This window comes from Penicillium mononematosum (assembly GCF_028829835.1).
Source record: "Penicillium mononematosum strain IBT 11891 chromosome Unknown utg000005l:1.0-9366267.0:1.0-9372171.0, whole genome shotgun sequence".
Taxonomy (NCBI): domain Eukaryota; kingdom Fungi; phylum Ascomycota; class Eurotiomycetes; order Eurotiales; family Aspergillaceae; genus Penicillium; species Penicillium mononematosum.
Window position 1 is genome coordinate 8,677,230 of NW_026643275.1, and position 19,109 is coordinate 8,696,338.

General features: G+C 48.4%; 9 protein-coding genes across 9 annotated transcripts; 5 read left to right on the forward strand and 4 right to left on the reverse strand.

The window, feature by feature from the left end:
* Positions 1–784: 784 nt before the first annotated feature.
* On the forward strand, positions 785–3,522 carry N7519_011533 (uncharacterized protein; the record flags this gene model as incomplete). The annotated part of the gene is made up of 4 exons (XM_057298306.1): positions 785–1,137; positions 1,195–2,005; positions 2,040–2,881; positions 2,937–3,522. The coding sequence occupies 4 exons, from the start codon at positions 785–787 to the stop codon at positions 3,520–3,522; spliced, it is 2,592 nt and encodes an 863-aa protein (XP_057146188.1).
* A 484-nt stretch (positions 3,523–4,006) lies between these two features.
* On the reverse strand, positions 4,007–4,610 carry N7519_011534 (uncharacterized protein; the record flags this gene model as incomplete). The annotated part of the gene is made up of 2 exons (XM_057298307.1): positions 4,007–4,398; positions 4,457–4,610. The coding sequence occupies 2 exons, from the start codon at positions 4,608–4,610 to the stop codon at positions 4,007–4,009; spliced, it is 546 nt and encodes a 181-aa protein (XP_057146189.1).
* An 811-nt stretch (positions 4,611–5,421) lies between these two features.
* On the forward strand, positions 5,422–6,530 carry N7519_011535 (uncharacterized protein; the record flags this gene model as incomplete). The annotated part of the gene is made up of 6 exons (XM_057298308.1): positions 5,422–5,433; positions 5,482–5,582; positions 5,785–5,845; positions 6,078–6,243; positions 6,288–6,329; positions 6,421–6,530. The coding sequence occupies 6 exons, from the start codon at positions 5,422–5,424 to the stop codon at positions 6,528–6,530; spliced, it is 492 nt and encodes a 163-aa protein (XP_057146190.1).
* A 207-nt stretch (positions 6,531–6,737) lies between these two features.
* N7519_011536 (uncharacterized protein) lies at positions 6,738–7,373 on the forward strand (the record flags this gene model as incomplete). The annotated part of the gene is made up of 2 exons (XM_057298309.1): positions 6,738–7,082; positions 7,179–7,373. 2 exons carry the CDS (start codon positions 6,738–6,740, stop codon positions 7,371–7,373), a joined length of 540 nt encoding a protein of 179 aa, XP_057146191.1.
* Positions 7,374–8,138: 765 nt separating this feature from the next.
* Positions 8,139–9,287, reverse strand: N7519_011537 (uncharacterized protein; the record flags this gene model as incomplete). The annotated part of the gene is made up of 1 exon (XM_057298310.1): positions 8,139–9,287. The coding sequence occupies one exon, from the start codon at positions 9,285–9,287 to the stop codon at positions 8,139–8,141; it is 1,149 nt and encodes a 382-aa protein (XP_057146192.1).
* A 610-nt stretch (positions 9,288–9,897) lies between these two features.
* Positions 9,898–12,027, forward strand: N7519_011538 (putative RNA binding protein Ligatin/Tma64; the record flags this gene model as incomplete). The annotated part of the gene is made up of 4 exons (XM_057298311.1): positions 9,898–9,963; positions 10,022–10,407; positions 10,485–10,867; positions 10,943–12,027. 4 exons carry the CDS (start codon positions 9,898–9,900, stop codon positions 12,025–12,027), a joined length of 1,920 nt encoding a protein of 639 aa, XP_057146193.1.
* A 194-nt stretch (positions 12,028–12,221) lies between these two features.
* Positions 12,222–12,715, reverse strand: N7519_011539 (uncharacterized protein; the record flags this gene model as incomplete). Its single annotated transcript, XM_057298312.1, has 2 exons — positions 12,222–12,445; positions 12,523–12,715. The coding sequence occupies 2 exons, from the start codon at positions 12,713–12,715 to the stop codon at positions 12,222–12,224; spliced, it is 417 nt and encodes a 138-aa protein (XP_057146194.1).
* Positions 12,716–14,130: 1,415 nt separating this feature from the next.
* Positions 14,131–14,586, forward strand: N7519_011540 (uncharacterized protein; the record flags this gene model as incomplete). The annotated part of the gene is made up of 2 exons (XM_057298313.1): positions 14,131–14,401; positions 14,525–14,586. The coding sequence occupies 2 exons, from the start codon at positions 14,131–14,133 to the stop codon at positions 14,584–14,586; spliced, it is 333 nt and encodes a 110-aa protein (XP_057146195.1).
* Positions 14,587–15,369: 783 nt separating this feature from the next.
* Positions 15,370–16,720, reverse strand: N7519_011541 (AA9 family lytic polysaccharide monooxygenase; the record flags this gene model as incomplete). The annotated part of the gene is given in 2 exon segments (XM_057298314.1): positions 15,370–15,560; positions 15,580–16,720. The coding sequence occupies 2 exon segments, from the start codon at positions 16,718–16,720 to the stop codon at positions 15,370–15,372; spliced, it is 1,332 nt and encodes a 443-aa protein (XP_057146196.1).
* Positions 16,721–19,109: the final 2,389 nt, after the last annotated feature.

Sequence of the window (19,109 nt, forward strand, 5' to 3'; positions counted from 1 at the left end):
CCTTCCGAAAGAGAAGGAAATCTAACTCAACAAAGGTATTAGACTACTTCTCGGGAGCAAGCATGCTCACTAATAAGTTCAATATTACAATGAGAAGCTTTCCCATTAAATGCCAATCCCTACAACATGGACCCTGGAGGTGCTTAAGTGAGACCGATGTCCCGGGTGGAGCCCAGTACGTGTCTTGCGGCTTTGCCAAGCCCATCTCCACAAACGCCTCAAGAAGTTTGAAAAGGACAGTTTTATGATAGTATTGATACCTAGGTAGTAATTTGCTATGGCCGTATATATGGAGTAGCCCAATGGTGCTTGATACCTTCCCGGCAGTTCTCCATGTTTCCATGTTCATCCCCTGGAATAAGTTCAGTGTCCTTGGGGGCCATTCCCATCGCGTGCTCACCTGCTATTTTGGGTGTTCTTGGCGGGGGCCGGATATCTCAGATTGGGGATATTCCACCTTATGATGACAGGGTTTGCTGATCGTTACCTGCCATAGACATCAGGATATTATTTGCACACATAATGCATCTCTGGGCACGTGTGCCAAGTGGGGGATGTGTTTTATTTTGGATCCTTCATGGCTGTGTGGATCAGTGGACCCTGTGTCTTGCTTCGATTCTTCTTTCGAAGTTCAGGTATTTCTGTTTCAATATTATCGCATTCCAAAGTTCTTCTCCCTTTTACGCCTCTTTACATCCATGGGGAAATTTCCATCCCTTTGTCTCAGGTGCAACATTCTTGCATGATTTGACACATTCCATTGCTTTTTTTCTGTACATATATTATGAAACCTGCCTGGGAGCTGCAAGGGGGTCTTTCCCAGCGGCTGCGCGGAAAGCTTGAATCTGCGGCCATAATCGCCCTCGAAGTCGCCAGATCCCCTCAAGCCCACCTCGACCGCGCCTGGGCAGCCTACCGCGCATATTTCTTTTCAGTTATTTTTATCTCCCTCGTCTTCTCCAAAGCCTTCCATATCTACGCCCATCTCAATGCCCTGACGGCCCTATCCCTTCTCGCCTGGGGCCCCACCTTCTTTTTGCTGGATATCCTGCTCATTCTGGGCGCGCGCAGCCTGGCCCGATCATACGAATGGCGAACGACTCGGGATATAGCGGCTGTATTTATTGCGCTGTTCAGGTAGGCAGGCTTTCATCAAATTCACGGACAAATAGCGAATTGCTAATTATCCCCCAGTTTATACGCCTCGTCGATGTTTTCCGCCAACCTCTCCTTTTACATTCACAAGGGCGTGGAGATCCACTGGCGCATATCGAGCGGCTTCCACAAGGGCAAGCCCTCCGCCATAACTGTTCTGTCTGCCCTGTTCGTCGCTATCCTTCTTGAGGCGTCGATTTTGGTCGGCGCATTCTACGCCACACCGTATCTATCGTGGGTCACCGCAGCTTTCCTGAGAGTCTGGGGTGCAGTGTTATCCGCGACGTACCGCTACTTCCGTCGGAATAAGCAGGTTCTGCCACACCCGGATACCTACGAGCAAATTGCAATCGATGACTATGAAGTGGGTGATGACGACAACGACTCCATATCGGGGCTAGATGCACCTCAACACCCGCCTGTACAGAAAAGTCGGGCATTGCTGAAGCCTATCATCGTTGTATCGTGCAGCGCAATCCTACTTCTTCTCCGGGTCATTCGTCCCCACGATATGACTTACAGTTTTCTCTCCGGATCTCTGCCTCTAGCCCCATTTGGCGGCCTCAAGCTTGGGTCTTCTGAGCAAGGTATCGCATCGTTGCCGGGTGATTTCACCTGGCTAGAAGGCAAAACTGCTCTAGATTCCTTCCCGACATTCGATTGGTTACATACGGGTGATGCGGCAACTGCCTTCCCGAATTGGTCTCCCTTCCACACAAGTCACTCCAACAACACCGCACCCAAGAACTATACGTATGAACACTACAATCCGATGAAAGATCCTTTGCACATTCCCAACCTCCAGAACGACATTCTGGAGCCCATTCGTGACGTGCTCCACAGCGGAGACGTCAAGATCAAGCATATTATTCTCATCAAATTAGAGAGCAATCAGGCAGGACGTGTTTCCGTTCCGCTCCGACTCGTACATCATGGAGCACATCAAAAACTCCTGGAACGGAAACATCCCCGACGAGGTTATGGATAAACTCGCGAATCTCACCCCCATCGCCGAAAGGTTCACCGGATTCGAGACTGGGTTCAAGGAGAACAAGGATCGTCCAAAGCCATACGGTGGCCTTAGCGCGAAAAATGCTTACACATCCGGTACTTACACCATGAAGAGTATCACAGGCACTATGTGCGGTGTGAGCCCCATGGCCGTTCAAGATAATCTTGAGTACCTGCACGATATTTACCAGCCTTGTCTGCCTCACATATTCCATGCGTTGAGCCAACAATCCAATATCACCAGTGACACTGACGATTGGACGTCCTGGCCATGGCATTCTAAGTGGATGCAGTCCCACTACGGCACCTGGGACCACCAGGAAGACCTTACTCCTGTTATGGGATTCAAAGATATCACGACAAAAGAATCCATCAATGAAGCCGGTGCTATATACATCCCAGAGGAACCAGAGGACGAGCAGAAATATGGTCATCCGGATCACACATTGAAGAACTATATGCGGGATGCATTCGCCGAGGCTAAGAAGAACAACACTCGCCTCTTTATCGGCCACCTAACTCACAATACCCATACTCCTTGGTTCAAGCCTGGCGACTACGAGGAATACTTTGGGAATGGCGCTGGGTGGAACGATAAGTTGAACCGGTACCTAAATACCATCAAGTATCAGGACGACTGGCTGGCCTCAATCCTTGAGGTTCTCGACGAGGCTGGGGTCGCCGATGAAACCCTGCTTGTCATGGCAGGTGACCAGTAAGTTCTGCCGATTTCTTACAACCTACCACACTTTCCATTGACTTGATTACAGCGGTTTATCTCTTCCAAATGATGGTGGTATAACGGCCAACCATGACCCCCACGTCGGCAGTTTCCACGTTCCGCTACTCTTCGCACATCCTAAGCTACCATCGGTCGAAATCAGTAGCGCCGTCCTCTCGACTCAAATTCTTCCTAGCCTCCTTGACATTCTAATCGAAACCTCTAACATCAACGAAGAGTCGGCACATATATTGAAGGACCTGCTTCCCTTATACGAGGGCCAGTCGTTGCTACGCCCACTTATCCCCGGGCAGGATAAGAAGCAAGAGTGGCATTTCTCCACGATGAACCCTGGAGGAACGTGGGTCTCTATGCGAGCAGCCGCGAAACCCTACCGGCTCGTCGTGCCGCTCATCCAAGATGCTCCATGGCGTTTCACCGATGTTGTTGCTGACCCATTCGAGTTCGATCCCGAGGAGGATCTCAATATCGTGACTCTGTTTGATATTGTGCAGACACGACACGGGCCCGAAGCTGCAAGGTGGCTTAGCGAGGCCGCCCATGTCTCCCAGTGGTGGATTGCAGAGAATCACCGACGCTGGAAGTATAGTCCCGATGAACCGAAGACATCTTGAAGTTCTCTCGGGCGATGTCATTGATTCGGCCAGGAGCAGAGAATCCGAAGATTATGTTGCTAGGGACCGGTCAGGCACCGGTCAGGCACCGGCCAAATGTGACCCAGATCCAGCCGGACAGGTTCCGGAACTCACACATATACACATACCGTGCCGTGGCCTTCGTGCAGCACAATTTGTTCAATCATGCACATAATGGCGGGTTCGAGTTGTCGATTCCCCATCGACATGATCGTCAAACCGATAACACAGATAATCAGACGATTTCTCGGATTTCTCCACTTGCAGTTTTACGATCCCTTGTTCGGTTTACTCACGCCATTGTTCATCTGTTTAGCTGTTTTGGGTATTACAGTGCATAGCGACCACTTGGGACTTTGGCCCTTTCGGCTTTGATTCATTTGCACATATCTCTGCATACATATCTCTGCTTTTCGATGTAATTACTAGCATTTTGGAACAAATATATACTGCTACGATTCCTTTAGAAAGGGACGGGAGACTTGAACAGAATAACGATGAATCCGCTGATAAGAACTCGGGCACCGACAGCCAGAGGAAACATCTCCCGGAGAACATGAAGGTCGTGCGATTGGAGGAATCTCCGTGGATTGAGAACTGCTTTGAGGGGATCCGGTTGTTCTGCGAAACATACAGTCGACGGTGCAGCTAGGCCAGCCGGGAGGTCGAGAGGACCAGGAGCAACTAACCAGATAGACTTCTCGTTTGACTCTTTCGTGACCCAGACGCCGTCGACTGGGCCTAGCGAAGGGTGGTAGGTCCGAATCAAGTCCTCGTTCTGTGGCGTTATGGTTGGTTCTATAGTGGCCCGTGTAGTAGCAACCTCTTTGTTTCCCCATTCGGATGAAGTTGTCCCTAGAAAACAATTAGCAACTTCTTGCACTATAGAAAAACCGACCGAGATCATCCTAACTTGACACTAAGACAATAGACCGTAGCAATCCATCCCGTTTAGTAGGAGGTTCCTCATGGGGATCTATACAGTCATCCGGAACTGGAGGAGGGTAGGGGAAGAGGCCTGGGTCTCCAGCGTATATACGTTTGTCTCTTTGATCTTGGCGCAACATGAGTGCTAGGCCTGATTACCCCTGGCATGATGAACCACCAAAAGTTGCTCACAGTCCAGGAAACGTCCGAGATGATGAGCGACGCTAAACGAAAGAGAGGGAAGGCGGGATTGTCCCTCTCCGTCCGGACGCACTGCGAAGGTGTATAACGGCCAAGCTTCGTATGCCTGATTTTTGGGGGTTATGTCCGAACTAGGCTTAGTTTATGCCTAAAATATGCCTTATTTTACCTTCGTGTATACATGTAGGATATACAGAGGAGATTGGAGATACGGTATTAGCTTCATCATAGACATATTGTAGCGGCCGCTCACATGGCCTCTATACTTACCTAGATAAGGATGCTGGTCTTGCTAATGCGAGTATAGTTAACTCGAGACGGCATTAGGAATGTTAACATTAACTATGATGCTTTTTGGGACGTTCTTTTTGGGTGTTTTTCGATTTCTTAGATGTCTTCTTAGTTATCTTCTCAATTATCCTTTTAGGTGTCCTTCTAATTGTCCTCTTGGATCCCTTCTATGCGTATTTTAAGCCCCTAAGCCTTTTATATTTACATATATCTATATATCTCTCTCTTTCTTCAGGGATCTTTCTCTTCTTCAACTGCGAGCTCTCACTTTGACGTCACTCTTTCCCTTTGTTCAATTAAGAGTTGCTCTATCTTTCTATATGTACCTATATAGGTACCTATTCTCTGCCCAGTTGTTTCTCCTTTTACAATTCCACCTTCATTTTCCCATCTCTTTTTTTTAATCTTCTTGAGTGTTCACTTGCCCAAGAAGCACTGCGATTTGTCGGAACCAAAAACATGTCCAAGACGGTAAGCTGTGAAATTCCATTCTGAATTTTCTTCACTAACTTGACCCAGCTCACCACGTCTTCTAAAGACACACCTGGAACCTCGCCGGACCTCATCCATATCTTCATTAAAGAGGTCCACTTTCCCCAATATTCCTCTTTTAGTGCCTTGTGAGTACATCCCACCTAAGAGATGATGCAACCCAAGTTGCAACAGAGTCTACTCAGCATGCTATGACACAAATGCGTTTATGTTGAGAATACAGTATCAGAATATTAGGTTAATCCAGGCTTTAGCATGCTGTTCTCGTCTGGCTATCCATTTACGGCCGGGAGTCATTTGAAGTGCCTGAGAAAAGGCCAACATCCAAAGCCTTCGTGGGGAAGTGCAAGATCTTGCTGCACGGACTGAGCAATTCCACGTTGATTTCCTGGTATGTATATATTGAGCCAGCCCCGTTCGAGTATAAAGGGTTAACGTATCGAGTAGGCCTAGTGAAAAGGAATTCTTACCCTCCTCAAGATGACCCTTACCATCCTCAACATAATCCCACTCCTACTCCACCTCAATAGGAAACATCCACCACCACTTCGTTCTCCTGGATTACATGGGCCGTGGGGCTAGCTGTGACCTTAGGTTGCCCAATTATAAAGCATTGTGGGCAGAAGTTTGTCAGATCTGGCGTGTTTGACTCTGAAATCAATGTGGGCACCCATGGCGATGATAAAGGTCGTGGCCCAGAGATGATTGGGAGGAATATAGGGAAGAAAGGCATGGGTGGACCAGGAATCAACGTGGGCAATCACAGCGATGAAGAATGCGATGAGGACTGTATGCTGGAAGTTTTGACATGAAGCGTTCGCCGTACGAGGCAGCCTACCGTATTGCTCACTGGGGCCAGAGAAAGAAGAAGAAAGGTATGTTCTATGCGGATATCAGACCCAGCATTCCTCACACCCTGTCAACATAGTTCGCATATCCAGTGAAGCAATTTACTAACATCGGCAGTTTACGGCCCTGATGAATTCGTTGCTACACAAGGTGTGCCCATTCAGGGCATAGGCTACCCATCAAGCCCGTTCACCGTCGTTCTTCGTCTTGGACGTTTCCTGGACTGAGCAACTTTTGGTTCATCATGCCAGGGGTAATCAGGTCTAGCACTCATGTTGCGACGCCAAGGTCAAAGAGACAACGGATATACGCTGGAGACCCAGGCCTCTTCCCCTACCCTCCAGTTCCGGATGACTGTATTGATCCCCATGAGGAACCTTTTACTGAACGGGAGGGATTGCTGCGGTCTATTGTCTTAGTGTCAAGTTAGGATGATGTCGGTCGGTTTTTCTACAGGCAAGAAATTCCTAACTACTTCCCAAAGAGGTCCGGAACTGCCTCATCAAGTTGGAAGAACAACTTGCTGGGCCAGTAGTACCGAGGAAGTCCAGCAGAAGGCCGAGGAGACGGCGACCCAGCTGGCCAATTATAATTATAGGGTCAAACAGGAGAGCTTCGGGAAGGAGTATAAGGAGGTCTTTAAATTGGTCGATGGGGTTGTGATTATCATTTTTCAAGATTCTCGCTTTTTCCGCCGGTGCCAACCGACATGTCCTGCCTGTCTGATCAGTCCGCCCAGCGTTAAGAAGAGGAGGTGTGCCCGCCAGCCATCCAATAAGGTATGTGACCGTAATTAGATTATTCTTACCCTCTCTTCTACTCTTTCACCTCCTCCATTCGACTTCTATCTGCTAACTATTATTCTATCCTTGTAGTTCTTCGACGAAAGACCCCGTGTTATCTCCCAGAGTTTCGCCCCGCGTTCGATTTTACAAAGCCTAGAGATTCATGGGGATGAAGTTTTCATGCACGGATATTGCTCTGGGAATAGAATTGGGGTTTGGGTTACCAACATTGAAGCCGAAATGGAAGAAGGGGTATTACCACCCGTGGACGGTCACCACCCTTGAGTATTCCATTACTGGTCTTAGAGGAGGAGTTTTATTGGTGGGATGTCCTACCTTGAGAGCCTTGAGCTAGGATGTCTCGAAGATCGTGTTGACCACGTCTGGGCTCAGATTCTTTCCTTCTATTCGCCTGTGAGCGCCAATTACGGAGTCGAGCGAGAAGCGTACATCTCCACAACCTCCCAATCAAAGGCCAACGTTGTCCTTACCAACTTTCAAATGGATGCATCAAGTGGGAAAGCCGTGACCCTAACCGCATGTCATACTGCATTGTGAGCATCGGGGAGTATGTGCGTTTCTATAAGATCGAGGCGTCTTCTACTAAGTTGAAGGAGTACAAGACATCGACATCGCATGATCAACTCTGCTCGGTCAAGAAAAAAGTTGCCCATGTTCATGATATCTTAACGGATATTCGAGCGGACCTAGCTCGTGAATAGAGGACTAGGTCTATCTACGGACGACCATCCATGTCTGGCTAGAACTAGCTTAGCAAATTGAAGCATGTTTTCATTCCATTAAAATTCTTGCCGTGTGACAGATTCGTAAAGTCGAGTTCCACCTATGTATGAATCCTGCTAGAGCCTTAACGGAAACGAGGCCAACGTGTCGTGTGAGAACAAGTTGCGAGTGGCTATAGAAACTGAAGACAGCGAAGGTAAAGAACTAACCATCAAATACCTAAGGCGAATGTACAACAAGTCGTAGAGCAGCATACTCATCTTTCTGAGAGCCTCAACTTGACATCCCCGCTCAGTGCTTACAATATTAATAGCGAGGCAAGCTCCAGATATCATGGCCGCCACATACTTCCATCATCAGCTCTTTGTACCTCCTTTTGCGAAGGTAAGATAAATTGCGTGAACGTAGGGCGTCTATTGAGGTTTCACAGGCAGTCTCAAACGCGGCCCGGGGGCTCACAGCCATGTCAATCGCTTGGAAATCAGGCTCCTGTAAAATTGCCTTACGGTCACGCTTCCCCCAGTCTGGATCATCTGGTTTCGCGCCAGGGCCCAAGATGATCCACTTTGTGAGAATGAGGGCTAGCCTGCCACGGACCTCTTCCATTTGAAGCTCAAAATCTGTGTTGCATTTGTCACAGTTGCCTCTTAACGGAGACATCGGTGTGTCGGAAAGGTAAGCTGAGAGAATAGATTTAACACGTTGTCGAATCTCCCGACGAGAGAAATGCTCGCAGATCCAAAAGTAATATGGAGACGATCGATCTGGAAACGGTGCCTTAGGAATGAAAAGACCCATCCTTGCATGATAAACCAAGAGAATTTCTTGGATCTGTAGACGAAGGCCTTTTTGCACCTGGTAAACCCGTGGTTCGATCGAAAACAAAGTGGTTGCGTCGGGATATTTATTGACTTGGGTGTGGTATAGCGATTCGGTGCCAACGCCATACTGAACACCACAATAGAAATATCTCATCACGGACTGGAGTGAAGAAGAGTACTTTCCATACTGCTCCATAAACGGGAGGGAACAGATCCTGAAATGCAATCCTTCCCTACACACTTCCCATTTGTTGGCACATGGAAGGAGAGAAGGCCACTCCGAGTATCTATCCGATAACGCAAACCATTCCGGCCCGTCAAACGTATGAAGAATATCGCAACTCCAACAAAGGAAGTGGTTTGGCAGGTCACGTTGAAGTCGATACGGCACCGCTAACTCGTCATACTCTGTGGGTGAAAGAAGTGTTCTTTTGCAGCTGAGGGCCTCGAAGAGTCGACGATTGCACATGGAGAGACAAATGATATCTTCAGGTTCGAGCAGGTCCGATATTGATATTATGAGCTCCAGAGGAAGACCATTCAACTTGTCCGGTTCCGGAATGACGAACTGGGTGGTTGATTTGCTTTGAATACACTGGAGATCTTGTACGGGGTTGAGCTCGCTTGCAGCCATGTCTGACGCGCTCGATCTGTAGATGGAACAGGCGGTTGAATGATGAGCTCAGGTCGGCAGGTGGTAACCTTCCAAGGCTGGAATATCCTCCTGTCTCTAGATAAAACACAAGGTTATCAGTGAGTGAAATTGCAAGCTCGGGGAAAATGTCTAGAGAACAGCGGATATCTCAGAGTGACGTTGTGTAGAGGAATCCATGGATGGTAAAAGAGAAATCAGCTTAGGTAGGAACCTTGGAACCTTCCAAGGTTGGAAGAGCAAATGTCCGATCCGCCTTGGGCAGGAAGGCCTAAACCTCACCAAGTAGAGTAATTAATAACAAAGATGTGAGAGACGACGTAGATGCTCAACCTTTTGCTATTTCTATCTAAATATTTAGCTGAAGAGGATGTAGTGAATATAGTATATAATATGAGTCAAATGGCTAAGAAACCTTGAAAGCGAGTTCGTTTCCTCTTCGGGCCAATGTGGAGCACCGGGAGATTTCTTGTTCGCACCTCACCTCTTGACTCATTCACATATCCTTGCTCTCCAGCTCTTCAGCTGGTTTTAATTCAAATATATTCTGCTCTTTTAGCTTATAGCATCTTATAGCTACGAGCTTACAATTATGTTCAAAAAGAAGCCTACGGTAATTGACCCCTCCCCCGCACTACCCCTCCAAGCTTTGCTGGGAGTTAAAGCTCCTACTGCAAATGCTCCCACTCCAATGACACCATACTAAATTCGAATAGATCAAAAATCTTTCTCCACTACGGTCTTCTGATCGTCGCAAGATTGCAGACCAAATTATCAAAGATTACCAAATTCCCGTCACCTCAAACCCCACCAAAGCAGACTTGTCCGAGCCCAGCACAGCATCTGCCCCCGCCTCGAGCCTTACGTCCATCCGGAATTCCCTCCTGCCCGATAACACCCAGACTGCTCGTTTTACAACCACCGCTGGCCGAGATCTTCGCGAGCTTCAAGGGATCGTATATGTTGGCACACATCCCGACGGCGATGAGCGGGTGCTATGGTTCAAGCTGGAACATGGCCCGGGGGCCGACAAACGACTATACCCAACCGTCTATACACTGTGGCACAACCCGAACTTAGTTCCCTTGCTCTATACTCCGGAGTTTGTGATGGGGAAGCTGCATGGTGGAGCTGACCTAATGACACCGGGCCTCGCGAATGAACCTCCATTCCCGAAAGGGCGGTCAAGGGCGCTGTTGTCGCGGTCGCGAGTGTGGACAAACATACAGTGCCGCTTTTTGTAGGCATATGTGAGATTGATGTTTCGGCATTGGGAGAGGTGCAAGGTACAAAGGGCCATGCGGTCCGTGGCTTGCACTGGGAAGGTGATGAACTTTGGGCGTGGAGCTCAGCGTCACTTCCGGGTCGTCCCGCTCCAGAGTACTTGGAGGGCTGGGATGAGGACGAAACCGAGGGTGTTGAGGAAGTTGAGGAACAAATGGGAGATTTAGGAATCGCGGATGAAGGGGCTACAACAACCCCAGGGGACATTGAAACACCAAGCAATGACCCAACCGCGTCAGAAGAACCAGTGACCGAAGAGGAGGCACCCACAACGGAGGGTAAGTCAACACTACCTCTTTCTTATCAGCCAGAGGTTGGGTATTGGAACGAAATCAAGGACTGACGAATAATAGAAATTGATGAGGCGTTTGTTAATGCTTTTGTGTACGCCCTCTACAAGCTCAAGCAGGATAACCCATCAGCAACCGACCATGGCCTTCCACTGCCAATCACAGCATCGGCGTTGATAGCCAACTTCACTACTCCCTATCTTCCTGTTTACAACCCCCAACAGGCTCAGCATTACAACATCAAGAAAACCAGTTGGAAGAACGTGAAAAAGTTCATGAAACATCTAGACAAATTGAAGCTTGTCAAAACCAAGGACCGTAGCGGTCAAGAGACCGTCATTTTGGATGTGGACTTCGAGGACCATCGAGTCGAGCGATTTGTGCCATACAGACTGCCGTCACCACGTGCCCTGGAGAGCAGTAAAGCTACCGCGCCTGAGGGCAAAAAGTCGGCTGCAACGGATGGCTCCGACCCTTCAGTGGGCCAGACGATCACTGTGCAAAGTCTATATCGGCCATCAGGAAAGCTGATGCCAACCATTTTCCCTGCCCTCGCTGCCAGCGACACGAATAACTTCTACAAATACTCGGACGTATCCAGTCACTTGGATAAATACCTTGAATCCCAAAATCCGCCGATCATCTCAAAAGAGAACCGACGCATCATATCGCTCAACCCATTCCTTGCGAACACCATCTTCAATTCATCATCCACCGAAGATAAAGGGACACTGGCACGCGGGAAGGTCACTCGCGATGGTCTGTTGAAACGACTCATGGATGATAAAACTTTGCTCTCGCCGTACCATCTCATTTTGAAGACCGGTCAGACTATTGCAGATGTCAAGCCGAAAGCAGGCAGCCCACCAAAGGTCCATGTCACCCTCGAGAAGCGGACAGGCTCCAAGACTGTTACCAAGGTCATGACTCTGGAGGTCTTCGGCATTATTCCTAGTCTGTTAGCACAGGAGCTGCAGAAGAAATGTGCCGGAAGCACTAGTGTGACACAAGCTACCGGTGCCCCCAAAGGGATCATGGAAGTTTTGGTACAGGGCGACCAACGAAAGGCCATTGAGACAGCCCTTGTTCGCCGTGGATTGAAGCCACAGATGATCGAGGTTGTGGATAAGACCAAGAAGAAGAAATGATCGCCTCGCAAAAGATCATTTGTTCATACAACGCTAGATAGAGAGCGCTTTTCCTGTACAGATGATAAATCAATCGGTTGCAGAATGCTGCTATAAATGAACAAGATAATCATGATTTGGTGGATTGAACTACCAGATACACATTCCCCAGCACATTGCTAAACCAAAGTTGAATCAATAATCCATCTGTTGCTTCAACTCCTCTTCAACTCCTCTTCGTGGCTCCCCTCCGTTCCATTCGGCAATTTTAAATCGCTCTCGCCTCCTTGCCTTCCATTGCCATGTCCATTCCCACCATCCCCCCGCGTCTCCCTATCACGAATATCACTAGTATCAATAGCCTCCCAGATATCATCTTGAAACAAGTACTGCATCAAAGCCTGATCCGTACGACGTGTCCCATCCGCCATAAGCGTATCTATCCTGCGAACCAAATCATACGTAACGTATATCGCACCGCCCCCCGAGTCCGCCGCCAGCGCCTCTAGCTCTGACGTTCCTCGTCTGTAAGACGACTCGCGTGGTCCGGGTTATCGGTGTAGATTTCTGTCCGGCGTGTAGTATCGCGAGGCGTATTGTCTGCTCCGTGCTGTGTGGACTCGCGTGTGCCGGACAGGGGTTCAGTACTTGGTCCTTGGTTGGAGGTAGTATTTCTTTCGGTTCTGTTTGTATCCTCCGGTGTTGGCATTGTAGCTTTTGCTTGGTTTCGGTGGCTATTTCTTGGGTGGGAGTAGCGAACGGCTTGGTAATGGGGCTTCTTTTGCTAGAGTGTATGGAATTTTATTGTATGGCAGAGTAGACGGAGATCGAAGAATGACCCGAGAGTTTATACAGAAGGACGCTGTTGTCCACGTGCCTCCACGCTACTTTTGTACTCCAGGGCTTTATTGGTACAACATATATGTGCTGCTGTTCCATTTCTAGAATCTGTACTACATGAGATCACTATCCCGTGTGGATTTCACAGTTATGGTTCTCTGCTAGACTGGCAGACTTGACGTTGAAGTTATCTATCACTGGCAAGGATATGAGGCTCACTAGTATCTAGAAGATCTGTTTATTGTATTACGATTCGCAACGTGTTGGGGATGTCGAAGTTGATGTGGTTTGCGGTCTTCCGGATATTAGTTCGTGGGATGTTCCTCATAGTATCTCCTCTCTTTGGTATATACTAAGATACAGAGAAGTGTTCGAGAACAAGGATACAAGTATTCCTTACAGCGGGTAGTTAGAACGTCTAACTCGGGGGTTGCCTAGCCACGTGTCCCATGTACTTTCAAGATTTCGCCTTTTCATGCCTACCTAGGTAGATAATCACGCATGATACTAATAGTATACCTAGGTACTAGGTACCTGATAATAGCAGGCAATATACTGTATGTCAAGCGGACCGGTTGTCCATAATTTTCACTTGCTCCAATATTTGGCATATGCATTATTGTTGGCGCCATTCCTACATTTAAATATCTGCTTGTATTCCTTTCCATCCACGGACAGCACTCTCCTCTTGTCTTTACTCACTCACACTTCCTTGCTTTCAACATATCCGTGTTGGCTATTCGTCGCCCAAGTTGAATCGCAGGATGCAATGTTCCTCATCGGGCAGCTTAATTTCCGCCTAAGAGCCCAACAAGGCACTCTACGATTACAAAATACAAAATCAGCTCTTAACACTGCAGCATTCAAGTCTTCTTTTGATCTCACGTCTGGAATTAAGTCTCGTTGACTCGACATACAATACTGTATGTACGAACAATTCACCTCACTATCTCTTTCTCCTTGTCCACGAACCAGCATATTTTTGTGATTTCATGCCTGCGCCCTTGAGTGGCCACTATAAGTAAGGCCTTGAAGCCTCGTTACCAACTGTGAGGAATGTGCTAACGTCTGCGAACATAATTAGAAATGGATATGTTCGTCCTTCCTGCAGACAAAATCCCACGTATACTCTATAGGGTCCAATATAGGGATTCTAGGACGACTTGTAGGGCTGACGGGGGGCTTAAAGCAGAAGATATTGATACACGATATGATGAGGAAGACCTTGTTGGATTTAGTGATGCGGTAGAGCGACATCTAAACTGGGACCATCAATACATGACCATGTTTATATCACTCTTTTCTGACAGAGGGCATGCCGAAAACTGGATGCTTGAAAGGCACTCGCGCTTTCACAGCAGAGACTGCACCCTTCTTGAGATTGATACGAATTCACTTCGAGGCCACCTCGTTTTCCGTGCCGAGAAGATTGTCGACGCTTTGTCTCTGTCGATCTGGACTGCCGCGCAGGCTAGCGTCGCTAAGGAGTACCTTGTTGTTCATTGCATCCCTCCTACCGCCGTTTTAAGGAGTCAAACTGTCCATGACATTACTGGTAAGAGGACACTGTCTTTAAATTTTCGGGCATGGGGAGATATTAATGCTTCTACTGCGCGAACTTGGAGCCTGCTGACGTGAATATAGCCCCCCCGTGTTCCTTTCCCTTTACCCCTGCCAGTCGTGTCAGAGGATGAGGCTCCGGCCGAACTTATCTCACAGCTGGAGGCTTTGGGGCTGTAACTAGCTTCGTGAAGACCGGGGTGCCAGTCCCCGCCAGAGTTCAAAGTACATTGTTGTCTAATTCCGGGGAAGAAGCGTCTCGAGCATACGGCGTTATGCAAAACCAGCTTCGTCTTTACACTCTTTTCTTAGTTCCGGGCTCACCATGGTAGGACCTGTATGTCTCCATGGTTCTTCTATTCCCTGGGAGCCGTTATTGAAACATTCTTTCACTACGATGTTGTAGAGTGCTTCCTCTCCTTCCCTTTTCACTTTCAAAGTACTACTTCATATGAAGTCTTCAAACACGATAGACCACTCGAGGTGATTGAATATGAACGATTCAAAGAACGCATAGAACTTGCAGTATCAATGTTCAGCACGAGATAACAGCATATTATTTATTGGCTTCGAAGGATTATCCAGAAAAATAGGCGCAATCTGGAGTTGGAGTTAAAGCAAACCAGCCAAATCTCTGTTCGGGGTAAAAACTTATAGTACGTTTTCATCTACGATGTCATAAAATTGAGCAGTCCAACGATTCCATTCATAAAGGTAAAGTAGAAAAAGACCCAAGCTGGCCTATCGTCTCCGATGCATAAAATGCAAGGAGGAAAGAGAAAATAAAAGGAAATCCGTAACACGGTGTTGTTACAATCAGTCGCAGTCGAACAATCAACAAGAGATAGGATACCTGATCCAACTTTCACAGACGTTCAGTACCAATATTCACACACCGAGAAGACATATAGACACAGATGAAAGTTATCCACAGCTATAAATCTAACACGAAAGGCGAATATTTTAGTGACTCAGGGCACGGGCGTGCACCTTGTTGTCAGAGACAAGCCACTTCAGGGTAGAGCGGATGACTTCGAGGAGCTTCTCGGCGCTCAGGGAGCTGAGGTAGGAGGCGTAGTCGCCGGACTCGGAGGAAGATCCGGAGCTGGAGCTGGAGCCGGAGCTAGAGCTGGAGCTGGGGGGTAGGGGTAGCGCTAGCCTCGGAGGCCTCACCACCGGAGGCGGGGACGGAGCTCTGGGCAGACTGGGCACCGGCGCTGGTGGTGATGGAAACGCTGTCGGCGGGGTCGCTGGCGGTCTGTGTAGCAGGCTCGTCAGTAACCTGAGGAGCAGAAGAAGCAGTGGCAGTGGCAGTCTCGGTGACGGTCGAAGGAGCGTCGGTGGACTCAACACCAGATCCAATTGGGGTGGAGGTTGAGGCAGCAGACGTAGCACTGGATGAGGGAGTAGGGGTGCCGGAGGGGCTGGAAGTGGGACGGGCAGTGCGGGTGCGGGTGAGGTGGTGCGAAGAGGAGCTTTGGATGGGAGAGGCACTCACGGTTGAGGCACTGGCGGTAGTCGCGGTGGAGGCAGCGGCGGTGGTCTTGGAGCCGGAGGAGGAACCGGAGGAGGCGCCCTTGTACAGAGCGGGACCGGGGATGGTGTAGTCCGTCAGCTGGTTGTAGATGCTGACTTTAATGCCAGCGTCGTCGGCCTTGTAGAGCTCAGTTCCGACGACACCCTCGGGAACGTCGCTGCCGCCGCCGGTGACCTTCAGGTTGAGACACTGGGGGTAGTTCTGGGCACCGTTCTCCTGGCCGGCGGAGTGCAGGGCGATGATCTCGTGACGGAGAACGTAGTTGCCAGCGGCGATGGAGCTGGGGATGGTCACGGAGGCGCTGTTGTTGTTGGCAATGAGCTCGTCAGATGCCCATTTACCGGGGGCGTTGCTGCCGTCGATCAGACCGGACTCAGCGATCTTGAACCACTTGAGGGTCGTCTTGTCGACCTTGGAGCAGTCGCCGTTGCAGTTAGCCAAGTAGTTGATGACGGGGCCGTGGTGGCTCTCGGGCCACTCAGTCCACTGCAGCTCGACATCACCACCGGCCTTGACCTCGGCGGAGATGGCACCAGGAGTGGCCTCCTTGTGGCAAATAATGTCGGGGCCAGAGTAGCCGGAGGCATCGACGAAGCCGAGGTCGGTAGCCTTCTCGGCCCATCCAATGGTCTCGGGGTGGTTGTCGTTGTAGGGGTAGTTGTTGACGAGGTAGCCTCCGTGGTAGGTGCCATCAACAACAGCACCAGAGACGAAACCGTGGCCAGCGACCATGGCGGCCGAGCTAAGCATGAGACCCGCAATCTTTGAGACAGACATCTTGAAGAAGTTGTAGGATAAAACGCACAGCGTTTTAAATCGAAGGATCGAAGTATCGAAGGTGAGCGGGAAAAAGAATGACAAGGGGACTTCAGTCAATGAAGTCAACCCGAAAGAGAATGAATGGTACTAGACCTTGAAATGAATGGAATGCAAAGGATAGATGAGAAAAATCAAGTGGCCTGGATGCCAGGGCCTTATATATGTAGGTTCCTCGCGGGCTTCATACCCATTTCGACAAAAGCGGCATCACTCCGTTTGCCAAGAATTACCTATCACAGACCATAACAGCAAGTTCAACGGATCTTTCTGACTTAGGACAAGGATTCCACTCTCTGAGTGCGCCTATAGGTGGAGAATCATGGGCGACCGAGACATGTGCATCTAGGAGGTGGCAGATAGATGAAGCACGGTGGTCTCGAAAGCGCCGGACGCTCCCAGGGCTGCACTAGCGCACAACCGTAATTAAGCTATGCTCCATCAGGATCATCAAGGAGGGCACGTTTGACACGGACTCGTATCTCTCGTTGGGTGGCTGTCGATCGTGGGCGGTTGGCTGCGACAGTCCAAGTTTCATCGAGCCCCTTAAAGTATCACATCTCCGCTCTTGCAATTCTGTACGGAGTCTCCGTATATTGTATGTACTCCGTAAGGGTTGGTTCCCCTGATTTTCGGGGAAACCTCGTTTAAATTTCATTTCAGGGGGGTTCGGAGAATTTTGTATCCCACAATGCCTTTTGACAGGTCGATCGTCTATCCTCTACTATGTTGAAACAGGTATGTGGAAAATTCTTCCTATGTACCTAGCCAACAACGGCTTTTTCTTTTTAATCCAACCGGCTTCATTTGAACGACCTGGCAGACTTAGTCCGTACAGCATACTCCCTGCGCCGTAGAGATATGGCCGTTTGCCCCTTCAAACGCCAGAGGTGCTAGCCTCTGCGCTTAGAAGATTATTCTGAGACACTCCACCGGATCATGTCCGTCTCCTGCATGATAGGGTCCAGGAGTCAGGATAAATAATCTCGGACGGTCCATAGTCAGCACTCCTGTCAGATCTAAATTGCGTTCTAAATGACCAAGGCGCCAAAGCTACTCCGTACTCCGTACAAAATAGAAGCAAATCGTGAAATTGGCGAAGTCACATGAAAATCACGTTATTCCTTCGCGCTTCTCATATCCCTCGCAAATCCTTTTATCAATTAGATTGACGGGACTTTTGATCAATTTACATTGGAACAGGTCTCAAACTAATTCAACGATCATATAATAGATTAACGGAAAGCTTCAATACGAACGTAGATTAAATCTAGTTTCAGACGTGTGATTGCGAGGAACTAGATCTCCATACTATATGCAGGTTCAATTGTCTCTAGGGCAGATATCTTTGGCTAATAATTAAACCGTAATCAAATTCTGCATCACACACGTGAAGAAGACAGATTATCCACTGCCTATGGAGGCTCTAATATACAACATAACCATGCCAGGCCCACCAACACCTACGTACTCCGTGCGCCGGATAGCAAATTGTAAAATTATGTATCTTTTGTATGGCAATTGCATACAAAAGGTACATAAATATCACATTTGCATACATACAACCTCGAATTTCTTAAGCCTTGGACTGGTTAAGGAAAATATAGGAAGATATATATAGTGTAAATGAAGGTTCAATTACTATCACCTTACTAAGGATTATCAAGTTCGGCTAGAACAAGACAATTGAACTTTTATATATATATTATTTGTATATGGTGTCTCTTAAGGCTCTCTTTACACTTTCATATCATGTTGTACATGTAGAATTAACTTTAGATAGAACATATACCGATTGAACTAGATTCGCATTAGCTTTACTTTTTTATTTTCCCTTAAGCTTGTTAGAGAGTTGAGAAAAATCGATGCTATGACTCATTTTTGTTGCGCTTATGTACCTTTTATATACAATTACCATACAAAAGGTACCCAATCTTTATAATACGCTATCGGTGTAGAGGACGCGCAATTATACGACATATATTGTATGCTGTGTTGACAGGTGTTCGCAACAGTGCATTGCTCAGGGTTACTGGCCATGGCGAGTCCTATCACAATCTTCAAGTGCGTATCATGGTGCCACCTGCATTGGTGCGTCGAAAAGATACCGATGCAAAGCACCCAAAACTGATAGCTAGCCCTGCAGGCCATTAACGAGTGTTACTCCAATATCGCAAGGGTAGGACACAGCCGATAACCAAGATGTCACAATCTCTGCTTTCGCGAGCCATGATTACCCGAAGTGTCTGTGTGCGCTTGGCACAGGTTTCTGTACATTATCCTGGTTATGCACGTACAGAGCACTTCTTCGTCATTCCAAGTATTCGGCCCCGATCAATCCGAGTGTCTA